Source organism: Glycine max, chromosome 13 (assembly GCF_000004515.6).
Source record: "Glycine max cultivar Williams 82 chromosome 13, Glycine_max_v4.0, whole genome shotgun sequence".
In the NCBI taxonomy this organism is placed as follows: Eukaryota; Viridiplantae; Streptophyta; class Magnoliopsida; order Fabales; family Fabaceae; genus Glycine; species Glycine max.
In genome coordinates, this window is record NC_038249.2 from 10,810,908 (window position 1) to 10,829,195 (window position 18,288).

The 18,288-nt window shown below is 32.5% G+C and overlaps 2 protein-coding genes across 2 annotated transcripts; both read left to right on the forward strand.

Moving 5' to 3' along the window:
* The first annotated feature begins 5,654 nt into the window (after positions 1 to 5,654).
* On the forward strand, positions 5,655 to 7,548 carry LOC112998714 (uncharacterized). Its single transcript, XM_026124839.1, is given in 3 exon segments — positions 5,655 to 5,792; positions 6,816 to 7,238; positions 7,240 to 7,548. Coding segments are annotated over 3 exon segments (870 nt in total).
* A 1,765-nt stretch (positions 7,549 to 9,313) lies between these two features.
* Positions 9,314 to 10,324, forward strand: LOC100776586 (uncharacterized). Its single transcript, XM_003543911.1, has one exon. The coding sequence runs from the start codon at positions 9,314 to 9,316 to the stop codon at positions 10,322 to 10,324; it is 1,011 nt and encodes a 336-aa protein (XP_003543959.1).
* Positions 10,325 to 18,288: the final 7,964 nt, after the last annotated feature.

Genomic DNA, 18,288 nt, shown 5'->3' on the forward strand with positions numbered 1-18,288 from the left:
ACAAATTTTTTCTTATGCAAGAAGAAGGGACTCATGAAAAAGAATTGTCCTAGATTCTAGAAATGACTTGAGAAGAAAGGTAAATCAATCTCATTAGTATGTTATGAATCTAATATGAATAGTGTTAATATTAACACCTAGTGAATTAATTTTGGATCTACAATCCATATTGCAAATTCTTTACAGGGTATGCAAAATCTAAGGAAGCCAGTGGAAAGTGAGCAAAGCATTTATCAGGAAACACTACTACAAAAACAACATACTACGATGGTTCTTAACCATATTTAAAGACAATTTAGAACCGTCTTTGAAGTCAACATCGTTGAAAGTTTTGACTTTTGACGATGATTCTCAAAAAACTATCTTAGAAAAAGATACCTTTCTAAGACGGTTGTTAATTAAGAACCTCTTAGAAGTGTGTCTTAAAAAAGTACCCTTCTAAAACAGTTCTTTGAACAATCGTCTTTGAATGATTTTTTTAAAAATAAAAAATAAATAAAAATAGAGAATTCTGAGATGGTTTTTTAAAGAACCGTCTTAGAATGTCTTTTCTTTAAAAGAAAATAGAAAAAATTGAAAAACTGTCTTAAAAGTCTTTTCTAGATCTAATCGACTTTAATTAGCCCAGGAACTATTTGACAATAAACTATGGTGGGGAAAAAATGAAGGAATCCAAATATTTAGAAAAACAAAGAAAGAAGGAAACCTTGGTATGATATACAGCAGTCATCTCATCTAGAAACGTGAAATCAAGGCCAGAAACATCTGCGACCTCTTTGATAACTTTGAAATCTGTTGCATATTTTATAACCCCGGAAGAAAAAAGATTCTGCAGCATTTAATATCCTTTGGAACTTCATAAAAAAAATATTGTATATTGTATGTAGAATAAAAGTAAGACAAATGGGAATTTTTTTTTGGCCTAATTAAGAATGTATACTTGCTCATGTTGTACCTCCCTGTAAGAATTTCAATAAATTTTATTTAATTTGACAGTTAAATTTTTTAAGATTTTGATTTAAAGGGAGAAAATATTACCCAACAATATGATCCAACTGAGACAACTACGGTATATATGCAATAACATGCATGTAATACATCCTACAGTAACAATTTATGTGTGGGTATATATATATATATACCCTTCCAAAAAATATACAAATATATAATTTTAAAAAAATGTGCGACTTTTAAAATCTAGTTATATATTGTAGTTAACTGTGATTAATTAATAACCAGACATGATGACTCTCAGTATGCTTCCTTCCAGGATGATTGGAAAAGGTCGTCAGATCAAGAATAAGTTTTTGCATCGTCTTTTATTGTTAATTATTCCATAATAATAAGTGTGCTTCAGGTACCAATTTTTATATAGTTTTTTATCTATCTTTCGTTCCATTTTTTTATCAGGTAAGAATCAAATAAAGTTAATTAGTTTACAAATAATTCCAAACCTCGGCAGTGTTTCCTTCTTCACCAATCTTAAACATAAACACAACGGGATTCTTTGATCCGGTACCCTAATAAGAGAAACAACAAAATTTTCAGTTAGAAGCATAAATTTATTAGGGTGATCTGATGACAAAAGGTAGGCCCGTCTCATCTCACCATCAATTGGTCAAAAATAAAGTCAAGAGTGAACTAGGGTCTTGTTTGAGAACAAACTAGAAGAGTTTTTAAGAGCTTCTTTATAAAAAATATAATAGGAAATGTTTTACTAGAAAAATTCTCAAAAACTCTTCTAACAACATTTCTAAATAGACTCTGGTTCATTTTTAGAAAATGGTTTCAAAAACTACTTAGTTCAACTAGTTTAAAGGTGGATTGTGATACTGCACCTCAGAAGTACTAGACTTTGTGAAGCCAATGTTATCCAGATCAACAGCCAAATGAACATTATCACTAACAGGATGTTGCATATTAACAAAATTCCATGAGATGGGTGTTTTTATTTATATATATGTTGAGGGAAATATATCATTTGATTTTAATATATGGAAGTGAACTAAAATCCTTTCTAATCCACACGTATTCACTCTTGTAGCTTGTTCGAAAAAACGCTATCCGTAATTAATTAAAAGTGTCTCCAAACTAATGATGTGAGAAAACAAAATCAATTAATTATTATTAATTTAAGATGTATTAATTAACAAATAATTGAAGACCTGGGTTCTGAATCCTCCTCATCTCTTGTATTGAAGACGAATATAACAAAATTCTTAAATCCAGCACCAAATGCAACAGATTGAGACAGTCCCTGAGCAAGTTCCAACATAACGACTACATTTGAATTATCATCTCCACCACCTCCTTCTGATCCTTCTGATCTGTTATATCTTTAGCAGCAAATAATTAACAATTCCATGTAATAAAACTTCAAAAGCATCGATCAAATAAAGTAAAATTTAAAATTAAAGCCACTCCAATATCATAAAAAGTTAGTCGTCAAAATTAAAAATAAAATGTTAATTACTTATGAAAAAATAGTATCGATATGAGCAAAGACCAGAATAGCATTCTGTTTTTTAGCTTCAGATTGATTTTTAAGCGATACTTTTAGTACCACCAACTCACGAAACTTAGCGGGGACACGATCCACTTCAACTTTCACGTTCCCTTTAGCTTTCCTTAATAATTTCACTTTCATGTAGATTTATGTTGAAAGTCTTAGCATATTATTAGTGTAATGTGTTGAAAGTGTCTTCTCCTTTCATTTTTACCATATATTTTCTTAAAGATTTTAATAAGTAATTCTATTTAATCATTAAATTATAAATAATAAATAAAAATACAAAATAACTTTATAAGAATATGTTACTAATATTTCTCTTCTTTATCTTTATCATTTACAACAATTATATATATATATATATATATATATATATATATATATATATATATTTATTGAGGATTAAATTATAATATAAAAAAATGTTAATATATTGATCAAAATAAAACCAAGTTCAAACTTCTTAAATAATGTTTCATGGTTATTGGAACTTGCATTTTAACTTTAAGTAATGGTTTTATTTTGAAATTAGAAAAGACCTTTTATGTGTCAAGTTTTTCTCAAAACTTGATTTCTGTTTCCTAACTCGTACCTTTTGGATATTCCTTTAATTTTAAAGACATGTCATTTGAGTTATTTTATAATTTTGAATGTGCTGGGAATGATATCTTGTTTGATGGTTTTTATCTTCTTGGTTTACAAAATTATGCCACTTATAGTTTAATGAATGTTCAAACTGGTATTGAAAGATGTAATATTAATGAGAATTCCTCTATGTTATGGCATCGGAGATTAGAACATATCTCCTTTGAGAGGATTAAAAGGTTAGTGAAAGATGGGGTACTCAATACTCTAGATTTTGTTGACTTTAAAACTTACTGCATTAAGGGTAAGCAGACCAACATGTCTAAGAAAGGTGCTAACAGGAGTTCAAGCATATTAGAAATAACTCATACTGATATTTGATGTCTAGATATGGATGCACGTGGTTAGAAATATTTTATCACCTTTATAGATGATTATTCATGATATATGAATGTTTATTTGCTTTATAACAAAAATGAAGCATTGGATGCCTTCAAAGTCTTTAAGGTTTGAAGTTGAGAACTAATGTGGCAAGCAAATAAAAATAGTGAGATCAGATAGAGGTGGAGAATATTATAGTAGATATACTGAGAATGGATAAGCACTTGGTCCTTTTGCAAAGTTTCTTCAAGAACATGGGATTGTTGCCCAATACACTATGTCTGGTTCTCCAAATTAGAATGGTGTGGCAGAAAGAAGGAACTGAATATTATTGGACATGGTATATAGTATGCTTAGCAACTCCAATCTTTCTAAATCCTTGTGGGTTGAAGCACTAAAGACGACAATGTATATATTAAATTATGTTCCAAGCAAGGTTGTCCCAAAGACACCTTTTGAGTTGTTTAAAGGTTGAAAACCGAGTTTGAAACATATGTGTGTTTAGGATTGTCTGTCTGAGGTGAGAATATATAACCCACAAGAGAAGAAACTTTACCCGTGGACTATTAGTGGGTATTTCATTGGATATCCCGAAAGGTCTAAAGGTTATAGGTTTTACTGACCATATCATATTACTAGGATTGTGGAATCAATAAATGTCAAGTTTCTTAAAAATAACTTGATTAGTGGGAGTGATCAATTGAGGGACTTAGGTTTTGAAATTGATCATATAGAGTCTCAACCTTCCACGTCAAGTAAAAGATTGGTTGTAATTCATACCCCTCAAGTACAAAGGGATGATGAACAATAAATGACTAGCATTTCACAACATGTTGCTAATAATCCAGTAGATCAAGTTGATAATCAAATTCCTAAAAATGATGACCAACCAGCTGAACAACATGATACCTAAGAAAATGTTGATGCAACATTAAGGAGATCTACTAGAGTAAGAAATCAGTTATTCTTAGTAATTATATTGTAAATTTGCAAAAGTCTGACTATAATATTGGACCTGAAAATGATCCCAAAACTTTTGATCAAGTCATGAGTTGTAAAGAGTCAAATTTATGGTATGATTCCATGAAGGATGAGATGAATTCTATGCAAAGTAACAAAGTTTGGAACCTTGTAGAGTTGCCTAATGGGGTAAAGGCCATTGGCTGTAAATGAGTCTTTAAGACCAAAAGGGATTCATTAGGCAACATTGAAAGATAGGCAAGATTTGTTGCTAAGGGGTTTACTCAAAAAGAAGGAATTGACTACACATAGACTTTTTCTCCAGTATCTAAGAAAGATTCTCTTCGTATTATCTTGGCATTAGTTGTTCATTTTGACCTTGAGTTGCAACAAATGGATGTGAAAACAACCTTTCTTAATGGTGATTTAAAGGGGGAGGTTTATATGAAACAACCTGAAGGCTTCTCCTCTAGCAATGATGAACATTTGGTTTGCAAGCTTAATAAATCTTTATATGGTTTAAAACAAGCCTCTCGTTAGTGGTACCTTAAGTTTCATGGGATAATTTCTTCATTTAGTTTTTATGAAAACCCCATGGATCAATGCATATACTATACCACAAGGTCAATGAGTAAAATATGTTTTCTTATTTTATATGTAGATGATATTTTACTTGCAGCCAGTGAATGGGAGAGGTGAAACAATTTCTCTCTAAGAATTTTGACATGAAGGATATGGGTCATCTTATGTCATTGGCATTAAGATTCATAGAGATAGACCTCGAGTTATTTTATGTCTATCACAGGAAACCTATATTAACAAAATTTTAAAGAGATTTCGGATGAAAGATTGTTTACCAAGTGTCGCTCCCATTGTGAAAGGTGATAGGTTTAATTTGAACCAATGCCCAAAGAATGACTTTGGGAAGGAACAAATGAAAAACATTCTTTATGCTTCAGTTGTTGGAAGCCTCATTTATGCTTAAGTATGCACAAGGCTTGACATTACTTTTGCAATTGGAATGTTAGGAAGATATCAGAGTAATCCATGTATTGACCACTAGAGAGTTACAAAGAAAGCGATGAGATACCTTCAAGGGACCAAAGATTACATGTTTATGTATAGACAGACAGGAAATCTAGATGTGATTTGTTATTCAGACTAAGACTTTGTTGGTTGCGTTGTTTCTCGCAAATCAACATCTGAGTACATTTTCGTGATGGTCGGTGGAGCTATTTCGTGGAGGAGTATTAAGAAGACTTTGACTGCTACTTCTACCATGGAAGTTGAGTTTGTCTCTTGCTTTGAGGCTATATCACATGGTGTATGGCTTAAGAGTTTCATTTCTAGACTAAAGGTAGTTAATACTATTTCAAGGCCTTTGAGAATTTTATGGGATAACTCAATTGTTGTTAATACTAAGAATAAAAAGAGTGAAAGTCGAAGTAAACACATTGACATTAAGTACTTAGCCATTAGAGAAAGAGTAAAAGACAAAAAAGTGGTCATTGAGCATATAAGCATTAAGTTGATGATTGTTGATCCTTTGACTAAGAACATGCCACCATTTAAATTCAAGGATCATGTAAAGAGAATAAGGCTTGGTTCCACTTTATGATTGTATACATATAGGTTAGAGTTGAAACTTTTATATTGTGATATTTCTCATATTCATGTGCAAATTGATTTATTTGAGAATAATTATATTTTGGACCAAGAATAAACATTAAGTTTATTCATTAAGTTTTATTACCAGCTTGGGTATACTACTTGGGAAATTGAGCATGTTATAATAGATTAATGATATAACTCGTTATAAGAGAAACTATCGCTATGATTCGTATGTTCATTACTTAAGAAGACTGAACATTGACTTATTTTAATCAATAAGTCAAAATGTTCAGACCAGGTGAGAGAATGTAATAATTTTGATACGTACGTTTTGGAATGTTAATTCCTCCATCAATTTTTGAATTGAAAAGTCAAATATTGAACGACTACTAATGGATGATAATGACAACTAATTAGTGGTAATGACTACTAATTAGTGTAATGACTACTAAAGGTATTATTGATGGTAAAATGCCTATATATAGCACATGTGTTTGATCTGTGAGCTCACATCTTTCAATTTTCATGTGATACGCCATCTACTGAAAGAGTAGAGAGAGTGAGAGTTTGAAAGAATTAAAACAAAATAGTTCTTTCATGGCAATCGCTGGAGATATATTTTGATTGTTTTTTCGCATTTGTTAATGACCTGTATTTCGTTTTGTAGTCTGTAACATATTAGATTTGTAATTTTAGTCTTAGAAATTTCCCACAAATCAAGAGACTTTAAACGCCACATTTTCAATCTATTCCAAACCCTACTCTCCAGTGTTCTTGTCTTGATCTTCTTGGTCTCTCTCTCAGCAGTGGTCTGCACCACGCTTCCATCTACACCGCAAAAGATGTAACATTCAAAAGGGTCATGAGTGCTGTCCCTGCGGTGTGTAACAGGCTCATGTGGACCATTTGTTTTTCCATAACTTCTTTTATTATTTACAATCTTTTTGGTTTTTTTTTAGTCATGATCTTATTACTATTCCCAATTGTAATTGGGGTATTTGGTAAAGGAGTTGTGGTTTTTCTTTTAGTTTTGTTTGCGATTCTATACATCATAGAGTTTGTGTACGTCACCGTGGTGTGGCAAATATCAAGTGTTGCGGCTGCGTTAGAAGACTATCACGGTTTCATCACTCCCGAGGTTTCTCTTTATAAGTCACAAAAGAGCAAGGAGTTGATAAAGGGGAAGAAGATGGTTTTAATTTTTGTCAATATTCTTGCTTTTCACACCGGTGGTTGCTCTTGTATCGATATTGGTTTTGTTCCAGGAGATGGTGGTGCAAGGATGGAGTGTGAGTCCTTTGGAAGGAGCAGCATTTGGGGTTCTATGCTTCTTGTTATTGTCTTGTTCGTTCCCTTTCTGGTTTGTTGTGCAAACTGCGTTCTATTTTGTTTGCAAGTCCTATCACAATGAGAACATTGACAAATCAGCTTTAGCAGATCGTCTTGAAGGGTATGCCAATAATGGAAGTCCGGATGTTCAGCTGAAGCAAAACCAAGTTTGATTTATAATAATGTAGCTTAGATAAATTAAATCACCATTCATATGCATGTCTAAATTGGTGATGTGATTATATAAATATGGTTTGTTTCTTGATGCCATAATTAAGAAAATATCATTTGCGTGTGAAATTCAGCCAGGTATGAAATGAATTGTGAGTACTATGCACAAGATTGATTTTATGTTCAATTTACTGTTCAAAAATAGGGCTATGTGGATTCTTTTGTAAAGGTGTTACTGCTTATGATGCGATGGATATAATTTAATTTGTTCACATCAGTTTTTGACTGTGAATTTTATGTTTAGCAGTATCAATCACTAGCGAATTTTAGCATAAAATAGGAGGTAGAAGAAAGAAAAAAATTAAAACCCATGTAAGAGAATGAAATTTAATTTGTAGCTTACATGTACGATTTTAATTTGCAAAGTATAATATTAAAAGTTTATAATATTCACTCATTCTATTCAATTAGATGTAGTTGATACGAAGAAGGACAATTGGAGAAGGATAAATTTACTTCTATTATGTCCCATCGTGGAAAAATTATGAACGTCAAAGCTTTACTTAATTGTGACGTTGTTTAACTATGATAAGTTATTCAAATTCAAACACGACAAGCACTTGCAAGAGAAAATATGAACTATCCCAACCTTAATATATATATATATATATATATATATATATATATATATATATATATATATATATATATATATATATATATATATATATATAAACTATTCCAAGATTTTCCATGAAAATAGATTTTTGTTTCTATTATAACTAGACGAGAGTTAATTGGAAATCTTAGACCTAGAGATATAATACTGTAGAAGTTACATTCTTTTTAAGTTGCACCTTTTTAATTTGAGGGCTATGATCCCTTTCGGCTCGAAAGAATCTAAGATATATGGATGGGCTATGATTTGAGTTTGTGACTGCTCTAATTATAATTTTAAAATTAAACTTAAATTACTAGACAATATTTGGAAATTCATTTTTTTAAGATTATAAAATTTATTATTCCTTATTAAAACTTAGACGTGTATTATTAAAATAATTAGATAAAACCAACATATGTTGTTACCTCTGAGTGCCGCGCACTGAAAAATTTGGATCATGTAAATAAGATTTTGATTTTAAGCCGGATGAAAATAAAATGGTTGAAAGGAAAAATCTTCATTGAGATAGTTAGTTAAATGTTGAATAAAAATTAGTCATGGCAAAAAATCGATGAATATTTCACATCAATAATCAAAATAAAAATAATTAGATGAAAATAAAGCTTATTAACATGATTGTTCAAATTAATATAACTAAGAATATTTGTATTAGAACTTTTAGTGTGTGTTTAAATAGAGTATTTTGTATGTTTAAGAATCAAAGACAAATCTTAGGAGATTTAGATATTGTATTTAATAATTAAAAACTCTAGGAAATAAAATTGATGGATCAAAATTCTAAATATACTTAGAAAGAGAAGAGACATATTACAAGAAGATTCTAAACGTTTAACGATACTTTTCAAGAAGATTCTATCCATCAGACAATCCATTATTCTCTTGATGAAGATTATATCCAACAAAGTCAGTTACACCAGATTTGATCTTCGGGAAGTTCATTTGAAATTTGAAAAGTAAGAGTAATTTGAAGTATGCAAGTCCAAACCCATTTTGATTTTCTTTAAAAGCTTTCAACACATTCATCCTCGCCCAACCACCTCAACCATCTTGCAATCCAAAACTCCATTGAGGAAAATCCAGAGGCCATGGATAGAGAACAAGAAGAGATGCAGTCTCTAGGGTTGTTTGGCTTCCTTTACGAAGAAGCCTCCAAGATCACACTTTCATGGAGGAAAATCCTCACCCAAATCACCTTAAAACTAATAATCCCTCTCTCCTTCATCTTCCTCATCCACATTGAAGTCTCCAACCTTTTCTTCAGCAAGATTCGCTCCCACACTAAAGAAATGCATGGAACAAACCCTAACCCTAACCTACCTCAATATGTGAAGCTCTCTGACAAGATCTCGTCTGAATTGATCACTGTTTCAACATTCCAAATCGCTTACTTCACTTTTCTTCTTATCATCTCCCTCCTCTCCACCTCATCAGTGGCATACACCATCGCTTCCATCTACACCCCCGAAGATGTAACATTCAAGAAGGTTATGAATGTTGTCCCAATGGTGTGGAAGAGGTTCATGTTGGCCTTTTTATTTGCTTTAGCATTTTTTTTCCTTTACAATTTTGGGAGCATGATAGTTATATGCTTATGGGCAAATACATTTGGGATAATGAGTGGTGGGGGTGCAATTTTTGATTTCATAGGGGTTATTTACTTCATAGGGCTTGCTCACTTCACCGTGGTGGTGCAACTAACAATTATGACTGATTTGCATGACTCTTGGGAAACCCTAGCCATGGAGAAGAACTACAAGTTGATAAAGGAGAAGGTGGTTTTTTTAATATTCACAATTTTCGCTCAAATGGTTAATCTTGTTTCAATAATGGTTTCATCCTCTGGGAAGATGCCGATATTGAAGGAAAGGCGGGCGAGTTCCGTGAACAAGACGGCGATACTTCTCTCTTTCTTGCTCGTGACTTGTTTGTTCCTCTTTGGATTTTTGCTGCATGCTGTGATCTACTTTGTTTGCAAGTCCTACTACCATGAGAATGTAGACATGCCGGCTTTACCAGATAATCTTGAAGTGTATGGAGGAGAGTATGTGCAATTGGAGGTCAATGATGTTCAGCAGGAGCAAGATTTTATAATATAGCTTATTATTATTATCTGTTATGGTTTTTGGTTGATAGGAATTGAAGTTGAATAGGGTTTATAGCAATTCACAGATAGTGCTGAACTAATTCATGAATTAGACTTTTTTATATATATATATTTTATAGTTGATTTTATATTTAATTTACTTCAATTTAAATATGGCTATGTGGCTTCTTTTGCAGAGGTATTAATGCTATATTTGATGGGTTGTAATATGTTCACATCAGTTTTTGACTATGTGTGTGTGAATTTTATGCTTAGCAGCGTCATTCAGCGAATCATGTGTTAATTAAAAAAAAAAAAAACCCATTTTATTGTTCCTTTAGTAAGAGAATGAAATTTCATAGGTTATGTAGGAAGGGGAAATTTTGTGCATGCACACTTCATCCGATCAGACGGCGGAGAAATTAAGAACATCTGACAAGAGCTTTAATCTTAATTGTAATGCTGTTTAGTGATGAATATTTTTTCAAATTTAAATCATAAGGCAAGCATTTGCCACAGAAAATATGAACTATTCCAAGATATTAGAAGAAAAAAAAAAGGAAAAAGCTGGATAATACCAAAAATTTGACGCGAATAATGGTGCATGGATGTGGTGGTTCGTTTCTGTTTCCCTTCATTGGTATTTAATTATCAACCAATAACAAATCATCACCGTGATTTCATATCAATCCGTACTCAAATTATTCGTATGAGGCAGTTCATTGACGTCACTTAAAAATAAATCACATTATATGTGTTATATATTATTTAATCATATAATATCACGTGATTTATTTTATATTGCATTACAATTAAGTTTAATTTTTTTTGTTTTTTATAATTACAGTCTAAGAACCCCTTTTGTAAATTTGATATTTTTTAATTTAATATATTTTAAAAGACTAAGTAATTCTTAATCATTCTACTTCTAAACTTAACTTTTCCTATTTTCTACCAATGTTTCCCCCGTGGGTTACCTATGTGAGCACTCCGCTAGGCCAAGAAACAGAAGATGAAAAGATCCCAATGATCTCTATTTGAATGGGTGGTGGACCCAAAATATGTTCTCGACCAATTGCATTGAGGAATCCCAAATTTTGTTTGGCTACAAGAGGTCGAACTAGAGTGCATTTGATTGGCTAAAAAGACAGAACAGAAAGGATAATATTGAACAACTAATTGAATTACATGATAACTTTTTGTATTATACGTTGTTTAGTGGTCGATGCAGAGGCGCCTCCATGGAGGAGGCGCAACCCCTGACGCCACCAGGTGCAAGACCTGACAGTGTGAGGTCGTCATAGGGTCACGATGATGGCGGTGGCGGTAGGACGGTGCGATGCAGCTTTGTCAGAGTTGGCCAAAAGAAGAAAAAAACAAACGACCCTTGCCAACAACCAAGGTGTCCATGCCGGCTGCCAAGGCGGCTCTCACCAGTGACCAATGTATAATGTTTGGAGAGTGAGGTTTATAGAAGGAGGCGCATATGGGAAAAGAAAAAAGTGTGGGATAATGAAAAGTCAGAAAATATGGATAGTATTGTATTTTTACTTTTGTTAGACATTGGACAAAAAGTTATACGAGACGAATGAGTTACAAGTTTTTGGGTATTTGTCAAGTCTATCATTTTTATTTTGTATTGTCCATTAGTCATTTTTTAAACCAAGCGTTGGACAAATATTTTTATGTTGTCAAGTCCTTATTTTTTTTAGTGAATCAAACGCATCCTAAGTTTTATGTGAAGTGAATATTTACATATAAACTTACAACAAAAATAATTCTAAGAAAATTATTTTTCATTCTTACCATTCATTTTCTTAAAATTTAATGGTTAAGATTAATTACTCATTATAACTATTATATTTTAAGAAAATGAATTATAAGGATGAATAATAACTTTATTAGGCATGACAATAAACATTGAACCTGTGGGTATCCATCCGATCCATTCCGATTTTGACGAGGAAAACCCGTTTTGACAAGGGTCTGGGTTAGGATCGGGTTTTTCCCGACTTAAAGAAACATGATTGGGTATGTTACTTCCTGCTCTCTTCCACTTTACTACATATATTTTTATAATTATTAATATTATAGTTATATTATTATATATTTATTTTGATATTTTATTATTTATAATTACTTTAATAGTTAAATAAATAATATTATACTTATATTATTAATTATAACAAAATTAAAACTTATATATTTAACTAAGAATATATTTTAATTCTTAAATATGTTTACGTTATTTATTTTTTTATTAAATTATATATAATGATTGAATTAAAATATAATATATAATTTAATCTATGATTTATTTAATGTATATGAATAAATTTTTTGTTTTTAGATGTGAGATGGGTTCCCCATAAGTTTGTCTAAACTTGATAAAATCTAATAGTGATGGGGTTGGATTTCATTTTTTCACACCCGCCTTTATTAAACCCGAATCCATTCCACCTTCTATGGGAACGGGACAGGGATAAACTCATTTGCATGTTGTTGTTCTTAAATGTAACTTGATCTCTCCTTATATTTATATAATAGTTGGTTCCCAAATGTTTTTGGCTTTTTCCTTGTTGTGTTTGTGCTTTGTAAACTGTTCTGATGTAATGTGACCCTAGGGATGCATGATTAATTGCCACAACTTGTCTCATTATTCCTATTAGGTTATTATCATTAATATTATCTTCTTGGCTCTAAACAAAAAAAAAAAGGAAAAAAAAAGTAGAAGAATAACCTTCCTTCTCTTGTTCCACTCTTTTCCTTCTTAATTTGAAAACCCTTGCCAATCTCTTCCTAATTCCCCTATTCTCTCATCCCCTTTACTTACTCTTCTATATATTTTAATATTTTTTTGGTGGAGTAGGATACTCTTCATTTGAAATTGAAGGACTAATCTCTCAAAGTACTGAAATCTATGGGGTTGATCTCTTCCAAGAAATATTTTTTTCAACACATGGGACAAGGATCGAACCCATAACCACATGTTTAAGGGACAAAGTTATCTACCAACCATGTCACACCTTTATGATCCATGTATTTTAATTTGAGTACAAAAAAAACTCTTTAAACTTTTTAATTTTTTAAGAGAAAAAAGGTTGTGCATTAACAATGTAAAAAGTTTTACATAGTCATCCATTTATACCTCATCATGTATGATCAATTTGTTGACTTTTAAAATAATTAACTTAAAGTAATTCAAAATATGATGCAATTTGGATAACAATATAAGATTTTTTTACCTTCAATATATAAGTATTAAACTCTCTTTTTTAAAATCAAAATAAGTTTTGTAGTTTTTAGATCTCGTGTATGGTAGTTGTAAGTTTCTAACTTTTTTGTTTTTAAACTTAAATTTGAAAATAAATCTTGTTTGGATACAAATGGATGGAAATGGTTTTTAATTGAATTACAAAATCATTTTAACTTGTTTTGAAAATTTAAAAAATAAGTGCTTTCCTAATTCTAGTTTTAAATTTTTAGAAGTTTCTTACTTTTGGTCTTTTTAGACTTTGGACCCATCTTAGCTTAGTTGCATAAAGCTTCAACAAAAGTTAGGCTTTCATCAAGCTTGTGCTTCATTTTAGAAGCTTGAATCAAATGTATGTTTCTTGGCTTGGCCAATTGTGGCCCACAACCCTAAGCTTGTGATCAACTTGCCTTAATTCTATTTGTTGGACCGTTGGTTTTGGACATTAATATTTGAGCATGAATAAAATGTAGGTCTCTTTTAAGCCCAATATAAGCTTAGCCCACAAAAAGTATGTGCAAATTGGGCTTTCCATGATCTTAGAGGTAATAACTCTCACATATCCCAATATTCCATGATCACTGCCAAAATTCGGAAAAAAGTGCATAGTTAATTTCAGCTACCTTTGCTAAATACAAAATCAATGATATCCTTAGGTTTTTGGACTAATTGATATGAAAACCAATGAAAAATACTTGGTAGAGGCGAAGAAGGCAAAGATTCGCGTCCAGACTGTAAGTTTGTGATGAAACCTAAAAGGAGACAGAAATTGGGTTTCGTTTCAAACCTAGGTTTTTGGATTTAGGAAAAAAGAAGATAAAGAAGGAACCTGGTCGTTGACATAGTTTTGGAGATCTGGAAGAATATTCGGGATTGTATCGATTGAAGGCTACAAGCTACTCCACTGTGTAAGCTACCTTTGTTGTCTCCTTTACTCTTCCCATCTCTCTCTTTCTCAACGCAAACCCTACTTAGCCTCCCTTAACCCTTCTCATGGCATCGTGTCTAAGGCCTTCACCATCACACACACAATACTTTAAGTGTGGTTTAGAGAAATTTCCTTCGACGTTGGTCTAGAGAAGAGAAAGAGGCAGAGAGAAGGAAGAAGCACGACAATGAGTGCGCTGCCGATGCAAGAGAGAGAAAGTCACAACTTTTAAAAGCTAGCTATAAGCTGTCTGATGAGAGAGAGAGAGAGAGAAAGAAAAAAAATCCAATTACAACGATTTTTCAAATAATTGTTTTTGAATTCACAATTTTAAGGCGGTTATTTGAAAACCGTTTTCGTTATTAATAATTTTATTACAATATTGCCACCGGATATTTTCTAAAACGGTTTTTGGTCAACCGTCGTAGTTGACATGTCTAATAAATGTTTTTTTTAGTAGTGTTGGACCATGCTTTAAAAGTCCTAATTTTATCCAAGTCATTTTAACTCATGTGATCATGACTAAATCTAAATATAGCTTTGAGAAAACTTATACCTGTTGATTTTCATCAAATTTGAGCTTTACTTCACAATTTCAAATTGAATTTAGATTTTTTTAGCTTAACTGCTATAGTCGATGACTTGCATTAAGCCCACAACTGACCAAATACTCAAACTTGCTCGAGTTTAGAGCATGATGTTTAAATTTTGAATACAATTTTTTGACTCTTTAGTACATTTCAATCATGGTCCAATTTGAACTAATCCTGCAAAATTTAAATTTTTTATTTTTATTTTTTTCTCACTGTCCAAACCCTCTTATCATAATCTCATATTAAGAGTCTCGCATCTTTTTTGCAAACATTTTAAAAGAAAATTATGAACAAAATGTTAAAATTAGAAGAAAAATATCTAATACTACATACTAAAAATAGAAAGTTGGTTCCCCCATATCTCCTAAAACCTACCCAATATTTAGCTGGCCAAAATTATGTATTTGGTTTCCGCAAAATTTTTTGTCCGTTTCTGAAAATTAAAATGTGTGACTTTTTGGTTCAGAAGTAAATTTGAATTCATCCAAATTTATATGGTATTTTTATAGTTTAAATTTTAAAATATAATTTTTGAGGATTAAAAATCATCACAAATTATTAAAAAATTAAAATAATTAAAACACAATTTTTGAGAGTTTAAAACCGTCAAATTTAAAATCATCACAAATTATAGGAAATAATATATATTACAAGAAACCCCTTCTTCCCGAATCAAGATTATGTAAATTCCTCTCAAATTCAAACACAACCTATATCAAGTTTTTGATGAAACTCAACCACCTCCATCATCGAACACCATAACAAGTCATCATCAAAACCACCAAACACCACATGGAATATAATTTGTGTATGGTGCACAATTTTTTTTAATTCTAAGATTAGTCTTTGGTGCATCATGATATCTTGAACTTCCCACACCATTCTTTTCTCCTCCAACTCTTTTCCTTATGAACCTTGACATCGTTGATGCAATTTCCGATGACTCCTCCAATCACCACCCACCCCTGCCACAAGCGCCACCGTCACCCACCAAACCCCTTCTACTCGTTCTCTCTTTTTATCCCAAATTGCTTCTTGCTATAATATTCAGAGAGCACACAATGAAAGTAACTACCCGGTCTCACTTGGAAGAGGCTTGGAGGTGGTGAGAAGTGAGGGAGATGAACGAGTGGAGTTTCGTGAGAGTGGCAGTCTTATCTGGAGGGTAGTTCGAGAGAGAGGTTGAGAGATTGGAGAGCTTCGTCGAGCTTGCCCCAACTTGTTAATGAACAAAACCCCCTTAAAAGAACCATTAGTGCAGCAACGAAAACCCTTCAAATGGAACCTCAAAATGAAACACAAAAAAAAAAAAAAAAAAACAATGGAAGAGCAAGTTCAATAAAACAAAAATAAAAAAATTAACAGCATGTTTGGAGACCTCGCTCTCTCTTCAGTTTTGAGGAAACTAATACAGACCTCAAGATGGATCCACCATGACACTTGACAAGATCGAGGAAGGGGCCGGTCAACCTCGTCAGCGTCATCAATGTCATCGTTTGTTTAGAGAAGGTCATTGGTGTAGTTGACGACGTGCTTGGGTGAGGATGACGATGAGGAAGGAGGAGGTTGGCATCCATGATAGTTTTCTGCATTCTGTGAAAGTCCAACAAAGCCTTCTTATTTTTGGTCACAGGGGAGAGAGGAAGAAGGATATAGTGTGGAAAGTTCAAGATATCATGGTGTACCAAAGACTAATCTTAGGTTTAAAAAACATTGTTCACCGTACACAAGTTTACATACTTGACAACCGTTGCCTACGCCATAAAACCAGTAGCCGACATTTCTATACATAACAACAGAAATTTCCTTCAAATAATAAGTTAGCTTTTATCCTTTTCAAACTAAATTAAATTCAAGGCCCTTTGTATGCTCTGCATACTAGCTTTACTATGACAAGAACCAAATACTCCGAGAAAAAAATCACTCAACTGATGAGTATTCACTAACCAGTAACCACGACACACCAAACTCGTGCCATACCCACCTCCAACCATCATTAACACAACACTAGCCAAACCCAGTACTGTACCACCACCACGTCGGATTACCAAGAACCGCACCACCTGAGCCAAACGCAAAATGACCCTTACCATCCTCAACCTCGACCACTACCCTCCAACTACCTCGGCGCACCCAAACTGCCACACTTACCCGATCCACCGCGTGCAGTGTGCGTCACCACGACAGACCACCATCATCAACCTTCGATGGATTTGGAACAAAAACACCACAACCTAAATAGTCGTCTGGTCCCATCATTATCAGACTTCCCTTGCGCGATGACTGCGGAGTCGAAATCGCATCGCTACAGCTTCATCTGCTTTGTTCTCTACCGCGACTCTCTCCTCTTGAATAGCCCTGGCGAAAGCGAGTTGCGGAGTCGGAACCCAACGAGGAAGAAGAGGCTAGGAAGAGAGGAGAAGCACATGTTGGATGAGGCAGGAGAGGGAGTACCAAACCAACGATAAAAAAAATAAAAAAAATCATACATTTTAATCTTCTAAACACGAAAAAGGGATAAATTTTTTGCAAAAACTAAAATCAAACTTTGGATATTTTGTTGGAAAAAAACATATTTTAATCTATTTATCTACTGCTACCACTCCACACTATTATTAAATTATATTAATTATTATTGTCATTCTTAATATCACACCAATAGTCATTACTTTTATTGTCTTGGCCAATGCTAAATTATTACCGTTATCACTAGTCAACCATTATTATACTATTGTTACTCCCACCACCCTGTTGTCATACACTAACCACACTATTGCTTTTGCTACATCAGGTCACCAGTGCCAGCATTTTTGCTTCCATTGTTTATCATCATTTCACTAAGTCTAAATGGAGAAATGATAATTGTTTGTTGGTTCATTAAATTTAAAATTTATATTAAATTAAAAAAACTTAAAATTATAAATCATTAAACTGAAAAATAATTTTATTTTCTTTTAAAAATTTTAAAAGTTCAATTGATAACCATCCTAACAAGTCCTTTAAGTCATAAAAGTACTCCCAAATCACATGCAATAAATACCGAAGGAAAATGCTAAACTCTACTGTGAGTTAAATGCACGTAAAGAGACGAAATAGCAGTTCTCGATCATTACAAAATTAGTAAGTTTCCATGATTCAAACTCTCTCCTTGTCACATTCTTTGTATGTTAGCCAAGACTCGAGTTTAAATTTCTGAAGCCCAC

Coding starts and splice junctions, on each gene's coding strand:
- LOC100776586 (XM_003543911.1), top strand. CDS start 9,314: ATGGATAGAGAACAAGAAGAGATGCAGTCTCTAGGGTTGTTTGGCTTC.